At 45.7% G+C, this 18,225-nt stretch overlaps 1 protein-coding gene across 1 annotated transcript in view; it reads left to right on the top strand.

The window, feature by feature from the left end:
- Positions 1-18,225, top strand: part of TRIO (trio Rho guanine nucleotide exchange factor) — a 5,246,815-nt gene that overhangs the window by 4,707,172 nt on the left and 521,418 nt on the right. The window contains exon 53 of the mRNA XM_086965300.1: positions 6,211-6,332. Coding sequence (XP_086821426.1) covers positions 6,211-6,332 — 122 coding nt within the window. The remainder of the gene's footprint in view (positions 1-6,210; positions 6,333-18,225) is intronic.

Raw genomic sequence — 18,225 nt, forward strand, 5'->3', positions numbered from 1 at the left:
GCCATTCCGCCCGCTTTTGGTACTCTGTGCCTCTTCCGCCATTCAGCGGTTTACCGCCCGCTCTTGCGACTACAGCGTCTCGCTCACCATGTAGTTGAGTTGCTCCCGCTCTTAAAATTTAACCGAACTTTTTGGACTGCTGAAAGCGGTTGTATTCCGACCGCTGGTTGGTGGAGACATTTTGACTATATTCTGGACCTGCGTTCTCGCGTAATGCGTCATATGACGCACCGCGTTAGCGCACCCGGAAGTGCTCCGGTGCGCAAGGCACAGCTTCCCGGAAACGATCCAGAGCGCGCCGCGCAGCGCGTAACGTAAGCATAACAGGTCATGTGACTTGTTAGTAAAACTTTTCATTGGTTCATTTTACTTTTGTTTTCCTAATGATGTAAGACTAGGTCATGTGACCTAAAAATAACACTTTTCATTGGATTAAAACATTTTTTTTCCCAAACGATGAAAGCCCCACCTTGTTTCTGGATGTTTCAGACTGAAGCTGGCGTCACCATGAGAGCACCACCATCTCGTAGCTCCGTCGTGGCCATTCCGCAAGCAATCATGGCAGCCGCTCCCCACCGGAAGCCTGCGGGAGTCGAGGGCCCCCAAGACTTTTGTACAATCTTCAAGGCTGAGGGGACGCTTTCGAGAATGGAACCCAAGCCCTGGCAGACAAGCGTCCGAGTTCCAAGGTGTCCCAGGGCCATTTTACTGGACCAGGCCCAAATCCGAAGAGCCGGCCGCCATTTTAAGAGTCCTGTGGCAGCCGCCTATCGCTGCACCGCAAGAGTGGGAGCAACTCAACTACATGGTGAGCGAGACGCTGTAGCCGTAAAAGCGGGCGGTAAACAGCTGAATGGCGAAAAAGGCACAGTGTAGCAAAAGCGGGCGGAATGGCGACTGAAACGATAAAGGGGCGCCCCACTACAGCAGACGAGCCTCCGCCATGTGCTTCAAAACTGCATACGTATCTCGTGATATCAAGGTTGGGCAACCAGTACACAACAAGCAGTTACGAGTCCCATTTACACCGGCGCCATTTTGGGCGCGGCCGGGCAGGTCCAGGATCTAGTCAAACATAACAAATGAGGCTGACGTCTCTGAAGCACTTGACGCACAGCAGGACATAGCAAATAAACATGAAGTCTCTAAAGCTGTTAACTCACTGCAGGACAAAACAAGTGAACCTGAAACCTCTGGAATAATTGTCGCTCAAAAGAACAACACACAAAACTCTATACAGCCTGAAGAAAGAAAAACAAAAGGGCACTGTAGTTTCAGACACACTTAACACTAATGACTAAACAAAGATATCGTCTGTTTATGAAGCAGTTATGATGTTCACAGAATTGACAAAGAAGTGTGCAGACACCAATGCTATTAAGAAACACAAGGAAATCCCTAACGCATCAGCATTCTCGGAAGAGGTTGACACAGATAACATCTTAAGGAACAAAGAAAGACAAAATAAGGATGAGGAAGTTATCACTTTAGTTTTTTCATCAGCTAGCGACAGCAAGAAACATATTGTAATGGAGATTAGAGAGGCTACGAATGGATAAATAAATTATCAAAAGAAATAGCGACTCCCCCCCTTTAGCAAATTAGCTAAATCTTTGCGTAATGTGGACATTAAAGTTATATTATTGTTGTTGTTGTTGTTATGGTTATAGTTTCCTTTTAAGTATAATTCACCAATAGTTTTGTTTGTAGATGTTTTCCCATTAACAATCCCAGTTCCATCACCCGCCCAGGATATCACCACTGTTCCCCATGTCATAAAACCTTAGGATGTTCAATAACTGAAACAGCTAATATGGGTTTACTTACAGGGGACATCTTTTGTTCTGTTTTGTAAAGTAAAACTATTGTGAACGCAAGTATTATACATAGTAAGTGTTTAATATAGCATTTGTCAGTCATTGGTTAAGCAGCTAGGACCTGTTCACTCTTGACACCCCAGGTGCTGTGTATGTTGCACTATAGTGCTGCATCGGGAATACGGACAACCCTATTGATGTTGATTTTTCATTATTGATTATTGTAAAGAAATGGCGACTCCCCCCTTTAGCAGATTAGCTAAATGTTTGCGTAATTTAGGCATAAACGTTATATTATTGTTGTTGTTGTTGTTGTTATCGTTATAGTTCTAGTTAATTTCCATTCAGAGTGTCCTACACAGCACCACTGTAGGTAAACACTACTTTATGTAAAACCTGGGACATAGCACTCATTGAAACTATAGTTGGTTACCATGGGGTTTAAAGAAGGGATGGTTCTTCACCTGGGTGCTTTCCACAACTCAGCACGTTGTGCTGCCCTGGGAGTATTCGCACAAAAGACAGCTTCTGACCATTGTTGTTTTTTTTATCAAAAAATGTTTAAATATATTTACAGTTTTTGTTGCGTTCGTTATATTTAAAAGTTAATAAAGTTTTATAATCCAACATTCTTGGAGTACTATATTTTTTTAAAAAATCGGGTGAATGGGGCCTTGAATCGGGTTATTGTCATGTGTGGGCTTTGCAAGTGTACTGCTACAGGATCGGACATTTCAAACTCAAATGCACGTTCTTTTTCTTACCTTTCCGAAGCATGGAGCGCAATAGCAGGCAGAGAAAGGGTGATGCACGTGTTGAACACTGCCTGGCCTGGCAAGTTGCTGGCAGTGCCCCCCCGCCCGCTCTTGAAAGAGGGCACACACACACCGCCGCCCGAGTACTTCACAAATCTTTAAAAGACTTTGCGCTTGTTCATGAGGCTTAAATGGTTTATCACCCCTTCTAGAACCCCTGCATCGACCCTCTGACGTTTCCTGGAAGAATTAGCACGTAACACAATACCAAACCCTGTCAGCTGAAACCCCCGAGGAATCGTGGGGCATATTATCAAGGGGGTTTATTTCCGCTTTTTTGTCTTTAAAAGCCAAAAAAAGGAGATAAAATTATCTCCCTATTACCAAGCTGTCGCTAACACCAGTTAGTGACAGCTAAAAGGAGATAGCGACCATCTTGGGCCCCGCTTTGCATGTCAGTGATATTTATCACTAATGACATGCAAAGTGGGCGTGCCAAGATGTTAGCGACTGGAAACAGTCCCTAACCATCGCTATCTCCTATTACCAACTTTTGGAGATTTTTGCGCTAAGCGCGAATATCTCCAAAAGCTAACACCTGCCCTGAGCAGTTTTTAGCCATGTTATCCAATGGGAGGTGGATAACATGGCTAAGAGCATTTGCTGGATAATGCATGAATATCGCTGACTTTTCAGCGATATTCATGCATTGCGGCCGTTTTTTATCGCATTTGCGATAAACCTTGCTAATAGCAAGGTTTATCTGCGATAAAATTCGCCGATGTGCGGCGATAATTTTTGTCTCTAAACAAGTTGGAGACAAAAATTATCGCTAGTTGTTGGTAATATGCCCCTGGGTTTTTCCTTGCAGGAATCGGGAGGCGGAAGACTAGCACTGAAATCAGTAGTCTCACGCCTGAATCGGGAGGATTGGTATGTCTGGATTCTCTACAGCTGGAGCCATAAACTACATCCGCAGGGCTAGGTGATAGCCTGGGTCCAGCCTGGACAATCGGACACAGAGGAAGAGGAGTGTCAGAGGGTGCGGTAGTGAATAGGGTGAAAGGGAGGTGTCGGGTGGGCACAGGGTGTGATTCTCAGGGAAGAGCAGCGCAGATGGGGGGAAGTATATGGCCCATGCATGAGAGAGAGAGCGGGGGTGACCAGTGCGTGGAGGAGATGCTTGCGAGGGTAGGGAGCCGTGCTGAGAATCGACGGCGTGCAGAGAGTGGGTCTGGTCAAGGCATCTAAAATGGCTGCCGTGCACGACAAAATTGTGGCATTGGACAAAAAGGCAAGATGGCACAGACAATGTTTATCAATAAGGATTCATTTATAACAAAATATTTACTCGCAGTGACAAAATGGTGGTCAACACTTCCTGATTTCCATCGAATCGAACGTTAACAGACGTCACGCAGCAAAAAAAAAAAAAAAAGCTCACGCACAGCCGCTGGAAGACATGTATCAACATATTCAGAAAACATAAGGGGTCAGGATACGTCTCCCGCACCCCCTTATACCTAGTAATTTAATTAAAACGATACACAAAATGGCGAATTCCCGTTTCGCTACCAGTTTGCGGCCCAGTTCGCGGCTCGGGAAGCGCTTCTACTGTGAAAAATATATATTTTTTTATTTTCCCCACGAGACCCTTTAATAACCCCAACATCATTCCTAGGGGGTCAAGAGAGGTATACCTTGCCCCCTTTCATTAAATTCCCCCTTCGTTTTTCACCTCTTCTTCTCTCTCGATCCTACCGAGAGATAAGATGGCGGCCGCTCCGGACTGTTTAGAATGTTGACAGACACCGGAGGGCCAATCAGCTTCGCATCGCAAAGTTCCGATACGCGAAAAGTTCGCTAACCGGATCGCTGCCCGGAGCTCTGTTACAGATATATATCTTGATTTAAACGTTAATTTCTCAAAATCCACTGAAGCACATATATTGAGACCTAGCAAAGGCACATCGGGCTAACAGTCCCTACAATTTTGCCAAGTTTCGTGGAAATCCATTCAGCCGTTCGAGCTAAAAGTGAGGCCAACCGCCCTATGGAAATTAACATGGGAAAAACGCGTTTTGGGACCCCCCTTTTTTCTCGGCCCCCCCTTGACAAACCCCCCCCAAATTTTCAAGGGCTGCTCAGAAACAAAATGTGCCATTTTCCTGAAAATTTCAGCCGATTCCGTCCACAAACGCCAAAGTTATTAGACATAGAATTTTCAAAAGTTCCATAGAGAATTAATCCTAACTATATATACCTACTGGCGAGACGCCAGTAGGTAATATATATATATATATATATATATATATACATACAATATTTTTTTTGTTTAATGCATCCCAAAAGAAAAATGAAAATTTTCAGTTTACATTTTTAAGGGAAGGCAGTGGTCCCTGGGACCACTGCCTGCTCTTAAAAAATATGTTTGCACCCATTCACAAAGGGTAAAGGGTCCCCAGGGAACCTCTTCCCTTTTGTGAATGGTTTACCACCCTTTTGAAAAGTGTGGTAAACCGCGGTTGCAAAACAATGGTATGTGCAATTTTGCAATTTTACGCCCCTTCCTAATAGCGAGTCGCTAATAGGTTAGCAACTCGCAAAATATAGTTTGTAAATGGGACTGACCATTTCTGCGTTGCAAACAGGCCGAATTCCCATTTGCGACCTCAAAAAACGGTTGTACATTTGCCCAATGTCTTAACTTTTCTTATCTGTGGTTCCTCCACAGATTTTCCTTTGTGGATTATTGCTCACCCCAAATTCTTATGAATACCCAGTCTTTTTCTCATGTTCTACAGGGGTTTTGTTATAGTTAGAGACTCTTTAATGGTATCAGTTTGCAGACCCCATCCCCCCCCCCCCTCTCCGGGGATGTTATGCTTTGGTATTTGATTCTAAAGTAAGGAATATGCAGCTAGTTGTCTCTATCAGATGAACAGGTTACTTACTTTCAATAACACATTATCTGGGAGAGACAGGATCTAGCTGTAGATTCCTTAACAATCCTCCCCACTCACAAAGAATGGCAACGATCCTCCCCGCTCTGCAAACTGAGTCCTCTTTTGTTTCAGGGATTTTGTTATTGAAATTCACAACCCTGAATTATTTCATTATGGATCTTCATATCCTGAATTAGGAATTTTCTAATTATTTGACACACTTTTTAAATAGGCTGTTTCTATATGTGGCTTCACGTTTTGAGTACAGAAAATAGTCACAGAAGAAACTAATATCAGCGTGTCAACAAGGTGGTTATATGGAATCTGTCAACGTCTCATCCGGTCACTTCAGAGTCGCGATACACCCTCTGCCAACATGCCGACATACTGTGGAAAAAGTTTCCGGATTCAGTGTTGCGCCTGGGGGGGATTCTAAGGTAAAGAATCTGCAGCTAGATACTGTCTCTACAAGATAATGCATTACCGAAGGTAAGTAACTTGTTCTGTGTGTCTGGACATTTGCTATTTCCCTTCACTTTTACTCATGCTTGCACTCTTTACTGTTATTTTTATAATTCCATTTGCACAATGACTACAAATAGGGATCATCACAGCGGTGTGATTATTAGTTGCAACTAAATTAAGGTGTTCGATCATTTATTTGCTCACTTACATGTACTTGTGTATTTTTAGTGATGTTGGTGAAGCAACCCTCAAAATTGTAGATGTGACTTCAGAGGATAATGGCACCTACTCGTGCATAGCTGCAAATTACCTTGGTTCAGTTACATCATCTGCAAACCTCCGAGTTCTTGGTGAGTATCTTTTCCAGTACTAACATGTAGGAAGTGTGTCACAGCAGTACAAAATAAAACCTATAGGTTAAATTGCTAGTTTTATTGTGAATTATTGGTGTGGTAATCACCATGTGAGATATTTCAATCCCTTCTTAATAGAAATGTAGTGATTACTTGTTCTATCTCCTGAAGATTGTTGGGATTCCAGTGCAGGCTGTCTTGGAATAACTTTAACCTGTGCTGTTCATGCATCTGCTGGACTGTCCTCAGACTATGCAGCTTTTCCAAGTAATATAAAAAAGAGCTTGATTTTTTTCATGACATTAAGGCAAGTGTTTTGTTTGTTTATTTTTGTTAATCTTTGTTTTTACATTTGATATAAGTATAGACAGCTACATGTTCACAGCATGTTTTATTGTAGATTCATATACTGTACACAGTCTTAGATTGGACTTCAGCTATGACTGTAATGCTCACCCCTATATCACTACAGATATGTAGTGATAACGTTATGGAGATGACCTTAAAAGGAGCCAAAGTTTTCACCAAACTTGAGTTCAGTTCTGCATATAATCAAGTGCTTTTAGACAAGGATTGAAGTAAATATACTTCATTAATTACACCAGAGGGGGCATATCATTTTTGCCTCATGCCTTTTGGCCTTAATTCCGCTTCTGCTGTTATTCAGCATATTATGAATAGACTATTTGGGGTAATGGCTGGTGTAAAAGATTACAGGATAATGTTTTAATGTGCAGTGAAACTATTATTAAACGCGTTGAAATTTTGAAACGAGTGTTAGAGAAAATAGAGTATGTGGGTTAATTGCACAAAGAAAAAATTATTTAAAAACAATAAAAACAGTGTAGAATACTTAGGCCATGTAATAGGAGAAAATAGTATCCAAGCCATCTTTAGTGTCATTTATTTCAAAAGCACCATCATCTCACAACAAATAATAATTGACATATTTTTTAAGAATGTGCAATTTCTATTCATAGTTCATTAAGAACTATGCAGAAAAGGTGGATCCTACACAGAATCTGATTTAGAAAAAACTATTTTTTTGGAATAAAGAATGTAAAGAGGGCAGGTAGAGTTAAAGAAAGAATTAGAAAAAGCCATGTAATTGAAATCCTTTTATGAAAACCTACAGTGTATAGTCCCTACCTATGCAATCTAATCAGCTTATGGGCAGTGCTGAGTCAAAAGAAGGTAATAACACCATTCCCTTTGCTTCACACAAACTTAGGGTGCCAGAAACATGATACTCTGTCATTGAGTATGAATTGTTGGCATGTGTGTGGGCGATCAACAAGTATTAAAGTTTTACATGGGGCAAGTAATTAATATTGCAAACTAACTACAACCCATGGTGAGCATTCTGGAAGGTGGGGTTTCTAGAAAAATCTCCCTTAGAATATCAAAACTGACTCGCAAGCTGCAAGAGTATTAAATCATGGTGGTATATATTTTGGGCCAACATGATGTGTCTGCAGATTATCTATCACATGCCCCATGTGAGGATGAAAGAAATGAAGAAGAATCAGAAGAGCATGATGAGTCAACAGTTGCATGGTTCTCTGATAAATTTGAAGCCATTGAGTCAATATCCAAAAATGAATGGATGCAAACATCTGGTGAGACTGAGGTACTTAAGGAAGGTAAGAAATTAATTGAGAATGGATGGTCTGATTCGAGGATACTAAGTGTCCCTTTGGAAGGTAAAGGAAGAACTTACCATTGAGGAATATGTTATGCTCTGTGGTGATATGTTGGACCCACCCCATACCCTCAAGGGTAAACTCATTACCCTGGCCCTTGAGAGACATGTGGGTATAACAGGCACGAAAAAAAGTTACCTATGGCCTTCTGGTGGCCATACATGGACAAAGATGTAGAAATATTTATTAACTAAGGCACTATGCGCTTGTTCGCTGACAAAACTTTCAAAGTGTGAAAAGTCCAATGATATCTGTAAAATTACCTGAAGGACCTTGATTGAAGGTTGGCATTGACTTTATTAGACCCCTTTATGCCCTTCCACTTGAAAAGTGTTATCCGTTGGTGCTCATAGAATACTACAGCAAATGAGTGGGGTTACATTTTTATTCCAGCCTAGCACCATAGAGGTGTTAGTCCTCCTTAACATGGTTTTCTGCTGTGGTTTCCCCCGCCATCTGGTTAATGACAGTTGGGTTCAATTCATTTCCCAATAAATGTTTAACTTTTTGAAAGTTAATGGGATTAAGCATTTGAATTGTTCATTATACCACCCACAAAGCAATGGACAAGTAGAAAGGATGAATCGGCTAAGCAAAGAAACCATTCAAATTGCACTTCGATCACATGTGCAAATTGAGGCAGATCTGAGAACATCGATTTTTGTCTTGCTATTGCACTCCTCATAGAACAACTTGTAAAACACCGTTTGAATTACTTCATGGAAGACTGGCCATTACCTGAGTGTTGCCATATTAGCCTGAAGCATGGAAAAGAGTCACAGATAAGATTCAATTACATAGATTTGTGTTTGAGAAACAACAAAATAAAATGTAACTACAACAACAGAAATAAGGGTAAGAATTCATCCATCCAAGAAGGTGATCAAGTTAGGATTGAGTGTACTGAAAAAAAAACGAATAGTAAATTCAGTGACCCATTTTAAAGTGATCAAGAAAAGGGGTACAGCTGTCCTTTTGGAAATGGCCTGTGGAGGAATAGCTCCCACTTGTTTGTGTTTAAGCCAGTTTGTTCTAAAATCCCTACACATACCTTCAATAGCGCATCCTTCTCCCAGGATTGCGATTCCCTTTTTGCCAGTGATTATGCCAATGCCGACATGGGTTTCAGTACCAGTATCAGTGATACTGATAGAAATTGTTCCCAGAGAAGATGCAGTCCTAACAATGAATGAATGAATGAATGAAATATGATTTGTAAACGCGCTACTATGCCCAGTGGGCGTCAAGGCGCCTAACTCAAAATTAGCTGCGGGCAAACAGAGACAGGAGCTCACTGATAGGCTTTGGTAAAACACCAAGTTTTCAGAGCTTTCTTGAAAAGATCAAGTGAGGGCTGTAGTTTGATCTCCAAGGGAAGAGTGTTCCAGAGTTGAGGTGCAAGAATGGAGAAGGCCTTGTTCCCCCATCTTGCCGTCTTAGCGCGTGGGACTACCAGTTGATTAAGCTCTAACGAGCGAAGGCATCTGATTGGAACATACCTAGAGAGCAAAGAGCCCAGGGCATCAGTCGGGCCTGCCTTCAGGGCATTATAAGTCAGACAAAGAAGTTTAAAAGAGACTCTGAAAGGGATAGGCAGCCAATGGAGATTCTTCCTTGCCGAGGTCGCAGAGGACATCCACGGCAAGGCCAGAACGAAGCGCACCGCGGCATTTTGCACAACCTGCAGGCGTTGGAGAAGGCCCTTGTTGGCCCCGGCGTAGAGTGAATTACAATAATCCAGCCTTGAGCCAACGAGGGCGATCACAACCTGTTTTCGTGCCTGTGGGGAAAGATAGTACGCGATTCTTTTCAGAATCCTGATGACACCCCAACAGGTGGCCACCGTCCTATTCACCTGCAATTCCATGGAGAGCCGAGTGTCGAAGATGACGCCTAGGTTCCTGGCAGATTGTGTGGGTGTGGGTCAGATGCCTAAAGATGAGGGCCACCACTCACCTGACCACATTTCCTGGTCTTTGCCGAAAACCAGGACCTCCGTTTTGTCACCGTTCAACTTCAATGAGTTGAGAATCATCCAGTCTGCAACAATGCTGTCCCTTTAAGTGATATGGGTCGTTCCAAATGAAATGCTGCACATCCTTCTAGATTTAAAGACTATGTATTGCATTAGCTTGTTTGGAAAGAGGAAGAAGCTGTACTGTCTTCATTTATTGTATACGACACAATGCATAATTTACCTTGTTGAAGCGTGTCATGTATTTTCTGATCTTCGTTCCATTCCATATCCCCCCTCCATCCTGTGTATGTGTGTGAGCCCCCGTGCTGTGTCCTCACCAACATTTGAATTCAGTTAACTCGCCAGTTGTTGACTTTCCATTATGAAATAAACATTGTTTTACCATACTCGCCTCATTACTATAGGCCCATACTGCATGCCATGGGAGTACTGGGAGAGAGAGACCCGGTAGAGGAAACAATGTAGATCCCAAGGAAGGTGTTGAAAAGATCCCCATAACCTCCTTGTAGGTTGGGGACAAGGCTGGCTGGGGCTGTGAGTTAGGGACTCTGCTGCTGAGCCTGGGGTAAGAAGTTATATGCCCCTTGTGTAGGAAAGTGCCCCTTTTTGTATGGTTACCACCCACTTTTTGCCTGACGTCTGATGAAACTTGACTTGATGTGCCCTGGGTCCTTGCCAATCAGGTTCCCAGGGACTGTGTTCGTTCCCAAGACTTTACCTTTGTACCCACAATTAGCACATCTCTGGCCTTAGGTAAGCAAGCCCCTTGTAAAAGGTACCTTTTGTACAAAGGGCACTGTGACCAGGGAAGGCCTCTTAGGGATGCAGTACATATTGTGCCACCCTTAGAGACCATGTACCTTAACACCCACTGTAGGAGAGTAGGGTCTGCAATCCTATGATCACCCCAGATTTTTGCTGTTTGCTTCACTGGTTTACGACTTTCCCTGGCTGTGGGCCTGCTAATCAGACCCACAGCCTAGCTGTTCTCTCTCTAAATTGACACACATGTACCTTAGGTGCATTTACCAATTGGTACTGGGCCACCTTATCAGTCCCTGTACAGTATACCTTAGGTATCCAGGGCATAGGTGTACCCAGGGCCTACCAGGGGCTGCAGCATGTATTATGCCACCCCTGGCTGGCCATCTAAATCTGACACAACTGGCTGCACGACAGCTGGGGCAAGGTGGTGTAATCACCCTTTGCTTTAGATATAGTATTCCTATATCTAACGCTAAAATGGACACATGTATTCCTATCAGTCACTCCTATGGCAGGCCTTATCAATCCTGAAGGCAGAGTGCTTGGAATTATGTGAGATGGTGCTCTGGCATGAGCTAAACCCATTTGCAGCTTGCGGAACCAAGTCCTAATAGCTGTTCCATGATAACGCGTACCATATACTCTTAAGTGCATTATAATCCTCGCGGTTATTTGCCAACTTTGGTATCGCTTTATCAAAACATGTCGAGTAAGGTGTCTTACGAATTGGAATACTAACCCCTCGCCAGTTCTGGCGACGGGGTTAGCATTCCACCCTTCTAGAGGGACACAACATGTATGTAACTGTGAACCCCGGTTGAAGCTAACTCGAGCCTCAGCATCACAAAATGGATGCTGCCACCACAGACACAAGTCTGACCTCCTGCTGCTGGGAGTCCTTCCAGAGAGGAGAGCTTGGACAAAGGGTTTCCTGTCAGGGGCGGTGCTAGCACCATCCCAGACAGGGTTTTTTGTATCCCAGGTAGGCAGGGCTGAGAGGAAGGTGACTGCAAGTGGCACCCCAGTGCTCACTGTGCATATTCCGGCTTGAACCAGTTCCAGGGGCACACCAGCCCCTGAGCTGGGGAAAGTCCGGACAAAGGAGAGGGGTGTAACCACCCCCTTCCTGGTCCCACCCATGGGCAGGACCTAGTCGCGTGCCAGCCCCTTTCTTTTGAATAAAGGTAGGAGCGGGCCCCCTTCCCAAATTAGATAATTCTGAATCTTGACTACTTTCCATGAAAGGTACTCTTGATACCTTCTGAAGACTCTCCCTTGTGGCTAATAAATAGCCACCCTGCACCAGCGGGCACCATCTAAGCGCTTGCGGTTTGCTGCACTTCAATCCACCTGGTCCAGATGGACCAGCTCGATGAGACCCGGATTCCCTGGCATCTCTGACCTCTACCTGCATCATCATCCCAGCTGAGATTCGTGGGTGTGACGAGACCTGAGGGACCGGCCATCTTCAGAACCTGCACGACGCTTATCCAGCACGACCGCCGAGGGATCCTCGAGTGAGTGCTTTGGGGTTTGAGAATCCCTAACCCTGAGCAGCTCCAGCACCGAAGTCCAGCCCCCCAGCATACACGAGATCTGCGTGGGGCCCTTCTGCTCTTTGTTGCTCACCGCGTTGTCCGGTCACTTGCCTGCTGGCTAGTGGCCCTCCTGACGACGAACCACGACGATTACATCGCTGGTCTGGTTGCTCCAGACTGGCCCTTGCTCCCCTCCAACAGAGGAGCACCCCGGACCCTCCTGGTCCACTCCAGACGCCATCTTGACTCCACCGCGTGGGCTTGACTTTGCCAAGGTTTGTTGCCCCAATCCTGGGTCCAGCATCGCTGACAGCAGACACCTTCGTGGGACAGCTCGCACCTCCAGCCTGGTCGCCGACAACGCCTCCTGGTCCGAGGGACAGCAGAGTTCGGCATCGCCCACTCACCTGGTCGAGGTGACTTCATCCGGTGCCATCCTGGTGCCCACACAATCACTGGCTAATGATTAAGAACTGAGTCCCCTCTGCTTTCAGGTCGTCTCCATCACTGATCCAGGCTTGGATCACATCGAACTTCTTCACTGATCGCCTGCCAGCAACTTCTTCTTTCAGGCTCCATAGACTGTAACGAGGATTCCCGACGTCTTTTGAACCCTATGCAGCCGCAGCCCCTGGGCTAGGTAACCCGAGCATTTCGGTGCTCCAACGTAGGTTCACTATCTAAGTGTCCAGATCCTTTTTCATTTTCAGCCTATCTAGTCGGATTAGTCCGATAACTGTAACTTTACAAAATACTAGTATCCATAGACTTTGTCCCGCATCCCGCGTGAGAGTGCACACTCTGCACCAGATCTCCTAGGCCTCCTGCTCCTAACCTTAGGGTTCAGTAGTGTAGTCCTAGCGATCCTGAAACCTCTGGATCTTGTTACTTACCTGCTAGTATTTCGCATTCCACTTTTAGTGTATATGGTTTTTCGTGCCCCTCGGGCATTTGTGTAAATTGTGCAACTTAAAGTATTTTCTTAAGAGTTTTGTTGTGTGCTTAGCTCCCTGACTCATAAAGAGATCAGGGTAGACTTGTTATAAATAAATATCCTTTTATTTTCATAACAACTTGTGTGGTGTCCTTTCACTTGGTGTTCAAGGGGTATATGTGATGGTATACCAGCTGGCTTAACACGCCCTCTAGAGTTTAGCCTAAAGACTGCTCTTGTCCATGCTACTAGGATAGCTGGTCTATAAGGCTGACTTACAACCAATCATCAATAAGGGTCGTTTGGAATGATACACAGTGATCACTAGAATAGTGAGCACTACATATCAGGCCCACTTCTCACACCCACACACTGCCATTGCAGGATACGTGTATCTGATAGAGACATCTAGCCGCAGATTCCTTAACTTAGAATATCTCCAGGCGTCAGACTGGAACTGGAAAACTTTCCGCAGCAGCACCTCTGCGCACCGGGGGGCGGCTCCGCCCTGAGGTCGTCCATGGATATGACGTCAGCAGGGCCATATATGCCCTTGCCGGTGCGCTGACGGCAGTTTTCTTCTTTTCCGCATCTGAGGGCGTATCCTGGAAAACCAGCAGTTCCTTGGCCTGGTTTTTGGGCCTTCTCGACACCCTCGGTGTCGTGGGAACAGTGTGCAATGCCTTCCGGCCTTAAGGCTTGCGAAGCCTGTGCGTGTCAGATGTCTGGCACTGACCGGCACGTCATCTGTATGTGGTGCCTCAGCGTGCACCACGACTCCAAGGACTGTAACGCCTGTCAGAGGATGAAACCAAAGTCCTTGAGGGAGCATCGCATGAAATTGCTGGCCGCACGGTTGTCCAGTCCGGCTCTCTCCCGTTGCCGCTCTTCCTCTCGGGATCAGGCTTGTTCCCGAGGTCGCTCCCGCGACCGCCCTGCGACAACAGGTAAGCATAAGCACAGCCGTCACTTACGGAGATTTCCTTCCAATGTCCGTGCGGCTGCCGCCCATTCCTCTCGCACTATGTCGTGTAAGGGCGCACAGCAACCTCACCCTCTGTATACACCCTTTCTGGGTGTTGGGGCAACGCGTGCCCAAATTGAGGCTTATTCGAAGGCACTCCAGGCTTGTTTTGAGACGCCCCTTTTCCCTGGTGCGCCTTTGGGTCCCACAGAGGTAGCCGGGTCTTCGTCTGTGGACGTTTCCCCGGTACCGGCTGTGTGTGTGTCGACTCCGATTCCGGAGCCGGCGCGACACTACCAAGCCAGGGCCTAGAGCTCAGTCGTCCCCGTCAGTCAGCACATAGCCCTGTGCGGCTTCCTGTGCCGACGTCGGAGGTGGCACTGGCGATGCCGGGTCCCGCACCACGTGCCCCACCTCCCCGGAAGTTGGCAGTGAGATCGACGTCGGTCGGCGTCCCGGTCGAGTCCTCTGTGGAGGTTGTCGACGTCCAGGTGACTCCCATGTGGCGTTGACCAATTCCTATTCCTTTGATGGTTGCTCCTCTCAACTCCTCGGTCGCCGATAAGTCTCCAACGCTGCGTCCGTCGACGCCGGTAATACCACTTTTGCCTCCTCATTTGCAACGTGATGCTTCCCTGGACTCCCCAGATCAAGGAGCCAGAGTGCCAGTACCCTGTGGTGCCTGGCCTTCGGGTCAGTCTCCGGCACCTCCATGCCTCATGTCTAGTGGCAGGCTTAGCTTTCATCCATCTCCTACAAGCAGTTTGTTGTCACCTACACGGATGGCGACTGAATCTAGTGCTGCCTTCGCGCGTGCTGTTCAGAGGGCGGCTGCTGTACTCAGCTTTCAGCCTCCAATGGTGCCTCTACTTTACGATCCTTTATTTGATCTGCTCCATTTGGAGCCTATCGAAGTAGAACGTTTGCTACCCTTTGGGGAATCTCTACTTGACGTTCTGCGTGGCACATGGTCAAGACCCTCTTCGGGTGATTCTGTTGATTGGGCTATTGCTCGTAGGCACCACCCTGCTCTTTGCCTGTCTCTTCACCCAACAGCTCAAGACCTAATTGTTCAGCAGGCTTTTAATTTACAGTCTTCACCCACATTGCCATAGTTACCTCCCACCAGGAAGTCTTGGTGGCTGGATGATTGTGGTCGCCAGCTGTTTACCTCTGCCAGCGCAGGCGTCCAGGCTTTAAATACGGACTGTGTATTTGCACGCGCATCCTCAGCTCTTTGGGACTCAGTTGCTAATCTTCTCCTTTCTATTCCTGAAGGGCCATGAACAGAATTGCTTCACCTTTTGCTGCATGGCAGAAGCATGGCTCATTTCTCTCTTAGGTCTTCCCTTGATTTAACTTGTGAGAAGTTGGTCTGGCATATGCTGTCCACTATTCTAGTGGGCACCTTGGACCAGTCCAAACGACCCTTATTGATGGTAGGTTTATGACAACCTTTAAAGAAAGCTATCCTGGTGGTAGCTGTGGAGAGCAGCCTTCACGCTATGTCTTGAAGGAATGTAAAGCAGCTTGTTTTACTAGTCTATAATCTTGTGAATGACCAAATGAAAGGAGAACCATACCAGGTATATATATATATAAAATATATGTATTTATTCTAAACACATTCCTCTAGTCTCTTTATGAGGCTAGAGGCAAAAGTACATTCAGTAAACTTAATTAGCACACAGTAAATTAGCACAATATACGTTGAGCCCTAGGGGCGTACCAAACCATATATTAAGAAAGTGGTATAAGAACCATGACTGATATAGCGACAAGGCCTAGAGCCTGTAGAACCGCTGGGGCCATCAAGAACCACCCAAGCTAGTGACACAGTGTCTGAACACAGCCGCGAATCATCATTAATTTCTATGGGGAAAGTCACGGTTGGAATTTTAAAGATAAAGGACACTTAGAAGAGGACATGGAGCAAACCCCTTTAGAACTAGGCGGTTCTAGAGTCAACACCCACGGGAGCACCGGAGTACTCAAGTTACCTCACTCAGGGAAGCCGGGTGCATAGGTGTCTTTTCGTGTCGGGTTTCATCATCGTTTTCAATGGCGATCTGCTGCAAAGTGCTGCTGGCGTCCAAGTGGAAAGTGTCTGGGTGGATCCAAGCCTGGATCAAGGAAGAGAAGAACCTGAAAGCAGAGGGGACAGAGTCTGGGTCACTTGCCAGTGACCAGGAAGGTGATGAGCGGATGCCCACTGATGTCTGGTGATTTCGGGTGAAGAAGGTGAAGCTTGACTCTTCAGCCACGAGGACCAGGAGGCGTCGACGACAACCAGGTTGTGGAATCGAGCTGTTCCACGAAGGATGCTGAGTGCTGCGGTGACGGTTTCCAAATTGGACGCAACAAGCCTTTGCAACAGTAGCCCACGCAGAAAGCAGAGATTGGCTTCGGTTCACACCAGCAAGGTCTGAGGGACTCACCACTCGGTGGGAAGTCAGGGCATGTCTGGAGCAATTATGGAAGCCCAATGAAAAGTAGAGTTACCTTCGTTGGGACCCACCAGTATGTGGTAAATTAATTCAATATTACCTCATCTCAGAATTTCTATACTTAATAATCATAATTTCAGTCAAAGCAAGGAGATGAGTCCGTGGTGCTCGAGTACAAAAAAAAAGGGTCCAGTAACTCGAGTTAAGGGGAGAGCTCCAGCACCAAGCGGGTACAGGAGTGGTCTGCAGCTTTATTCACACATCAGAATATTTATACAGTTTTCAGTCAATAGGCAAAAGAAGAAAAGAGAAGTGACAAGAAAAAGGGAAGTGACAAGCAGTAATTTCCAACAGATGTGTCAAGGTAGGGGCGTGTCTTGTGTCTCGTGAGAGGGCATGTAATGTGTGGAAATGTGTTCTCTTTCAGTTGAAGGCCCTTACTCATTCGGGGGTTTATCTCTGGCTTAGAGCCAAGAACAGGAACTATCTTGCTGGTTCTCGGAATTGGCTGAACCACAAGAGTCAAAAAGAGGAACTATCTAGTGTAAAACAGAGACCATCTGCTCTCTGGCTTGCAGTCAAGGACAGGAACTATTTCTTAAGACAGGAACTGTCTGCTGGTTCTGGGAATTGGCTGAAGCACAGGAAGGGGTGGTCAATGAACTAAGATGCCAGGTGCAGGGTGTCTTACAGTTAAGAAAACAGGAACTATCTGCTGCTGGTGCCCAGAATTGGCAGAACCACAGAAATGTGTGGTCAATGAACGGGGGTGCCAGAGGCAGGGTGTCTTGCTTGTGGGTCTGAAGACAAAATGGATGTCACACAAAATGGGTGCTTGTCTGAATAAAAAATGGCTGTCAGGCAGAAACAGGGAAATGATGGGGCACAATTGTCAATTTTATTTCCACATTCCCTCCTTGCCCCAGAGTGTACCTACATTATATCTCAATTTGCATGAGATCATCTATACATTCTTGTAGCATAATTCTTTCCCTTTCTCTCTGCTGGACAAGTGGTTTAGGAATGCAGTTTGCAGCGCATAGACCGCACAGGTCAGGACCACATTGGATGCAAAGGCAGCATCCAGTTATTATCAGGAATATTATACCTGCTGCTGACAGCAGTTGCCATCCCCAGGAAGATATTATCTTCCAGAACCAATCAGCCCACGTCCAAGTGCCAGGTTCTTGATGTAAACTTACGGCTATCTTGTGTTATTTTGTTATGGCCGTGTATACAGATGGGGAATTATCAGGAATAACTATACAGCAGCTTGAGCCTATAATTTTACAGGCTCCGACTCTGTCAGCCAGGATGATGTCAAGGACAAGGCGATTTTGGAGAGTAACCAATCGTATGGCGGACTGCTCCTGGGTTAAGCTCCCCAGGGCAGACGCCGTCTGGTTTACAACAGCCTCTAAGGTCCTTGTCAACCTGCGTGTAAGCTTTCTGTTCTGTACAGGGCCAACAAAGAAGAAGAACCCTTTGTTAAAATCTGTATACTGTTCCCATGAGGTTTCTGTTTGGTCAACCAAGGAGGTATCGATCGTTCTTTTATGTC

This window comes from Lissotriton vulgaris, chromosome 4_1 (assembly GCF_964263255.1).
Source record: "Lissotriton vulgaris chromosome 4_1, aLisVul1.2, whole genome shotgun sequence".
In the NCBI taxonomy this organism is placed as follows: Eukaryota; Metazoa; Chordata; class Amphibia; order Caudata; family Salamandridae; genus Lissotriton; species Lissotriton vulgaris.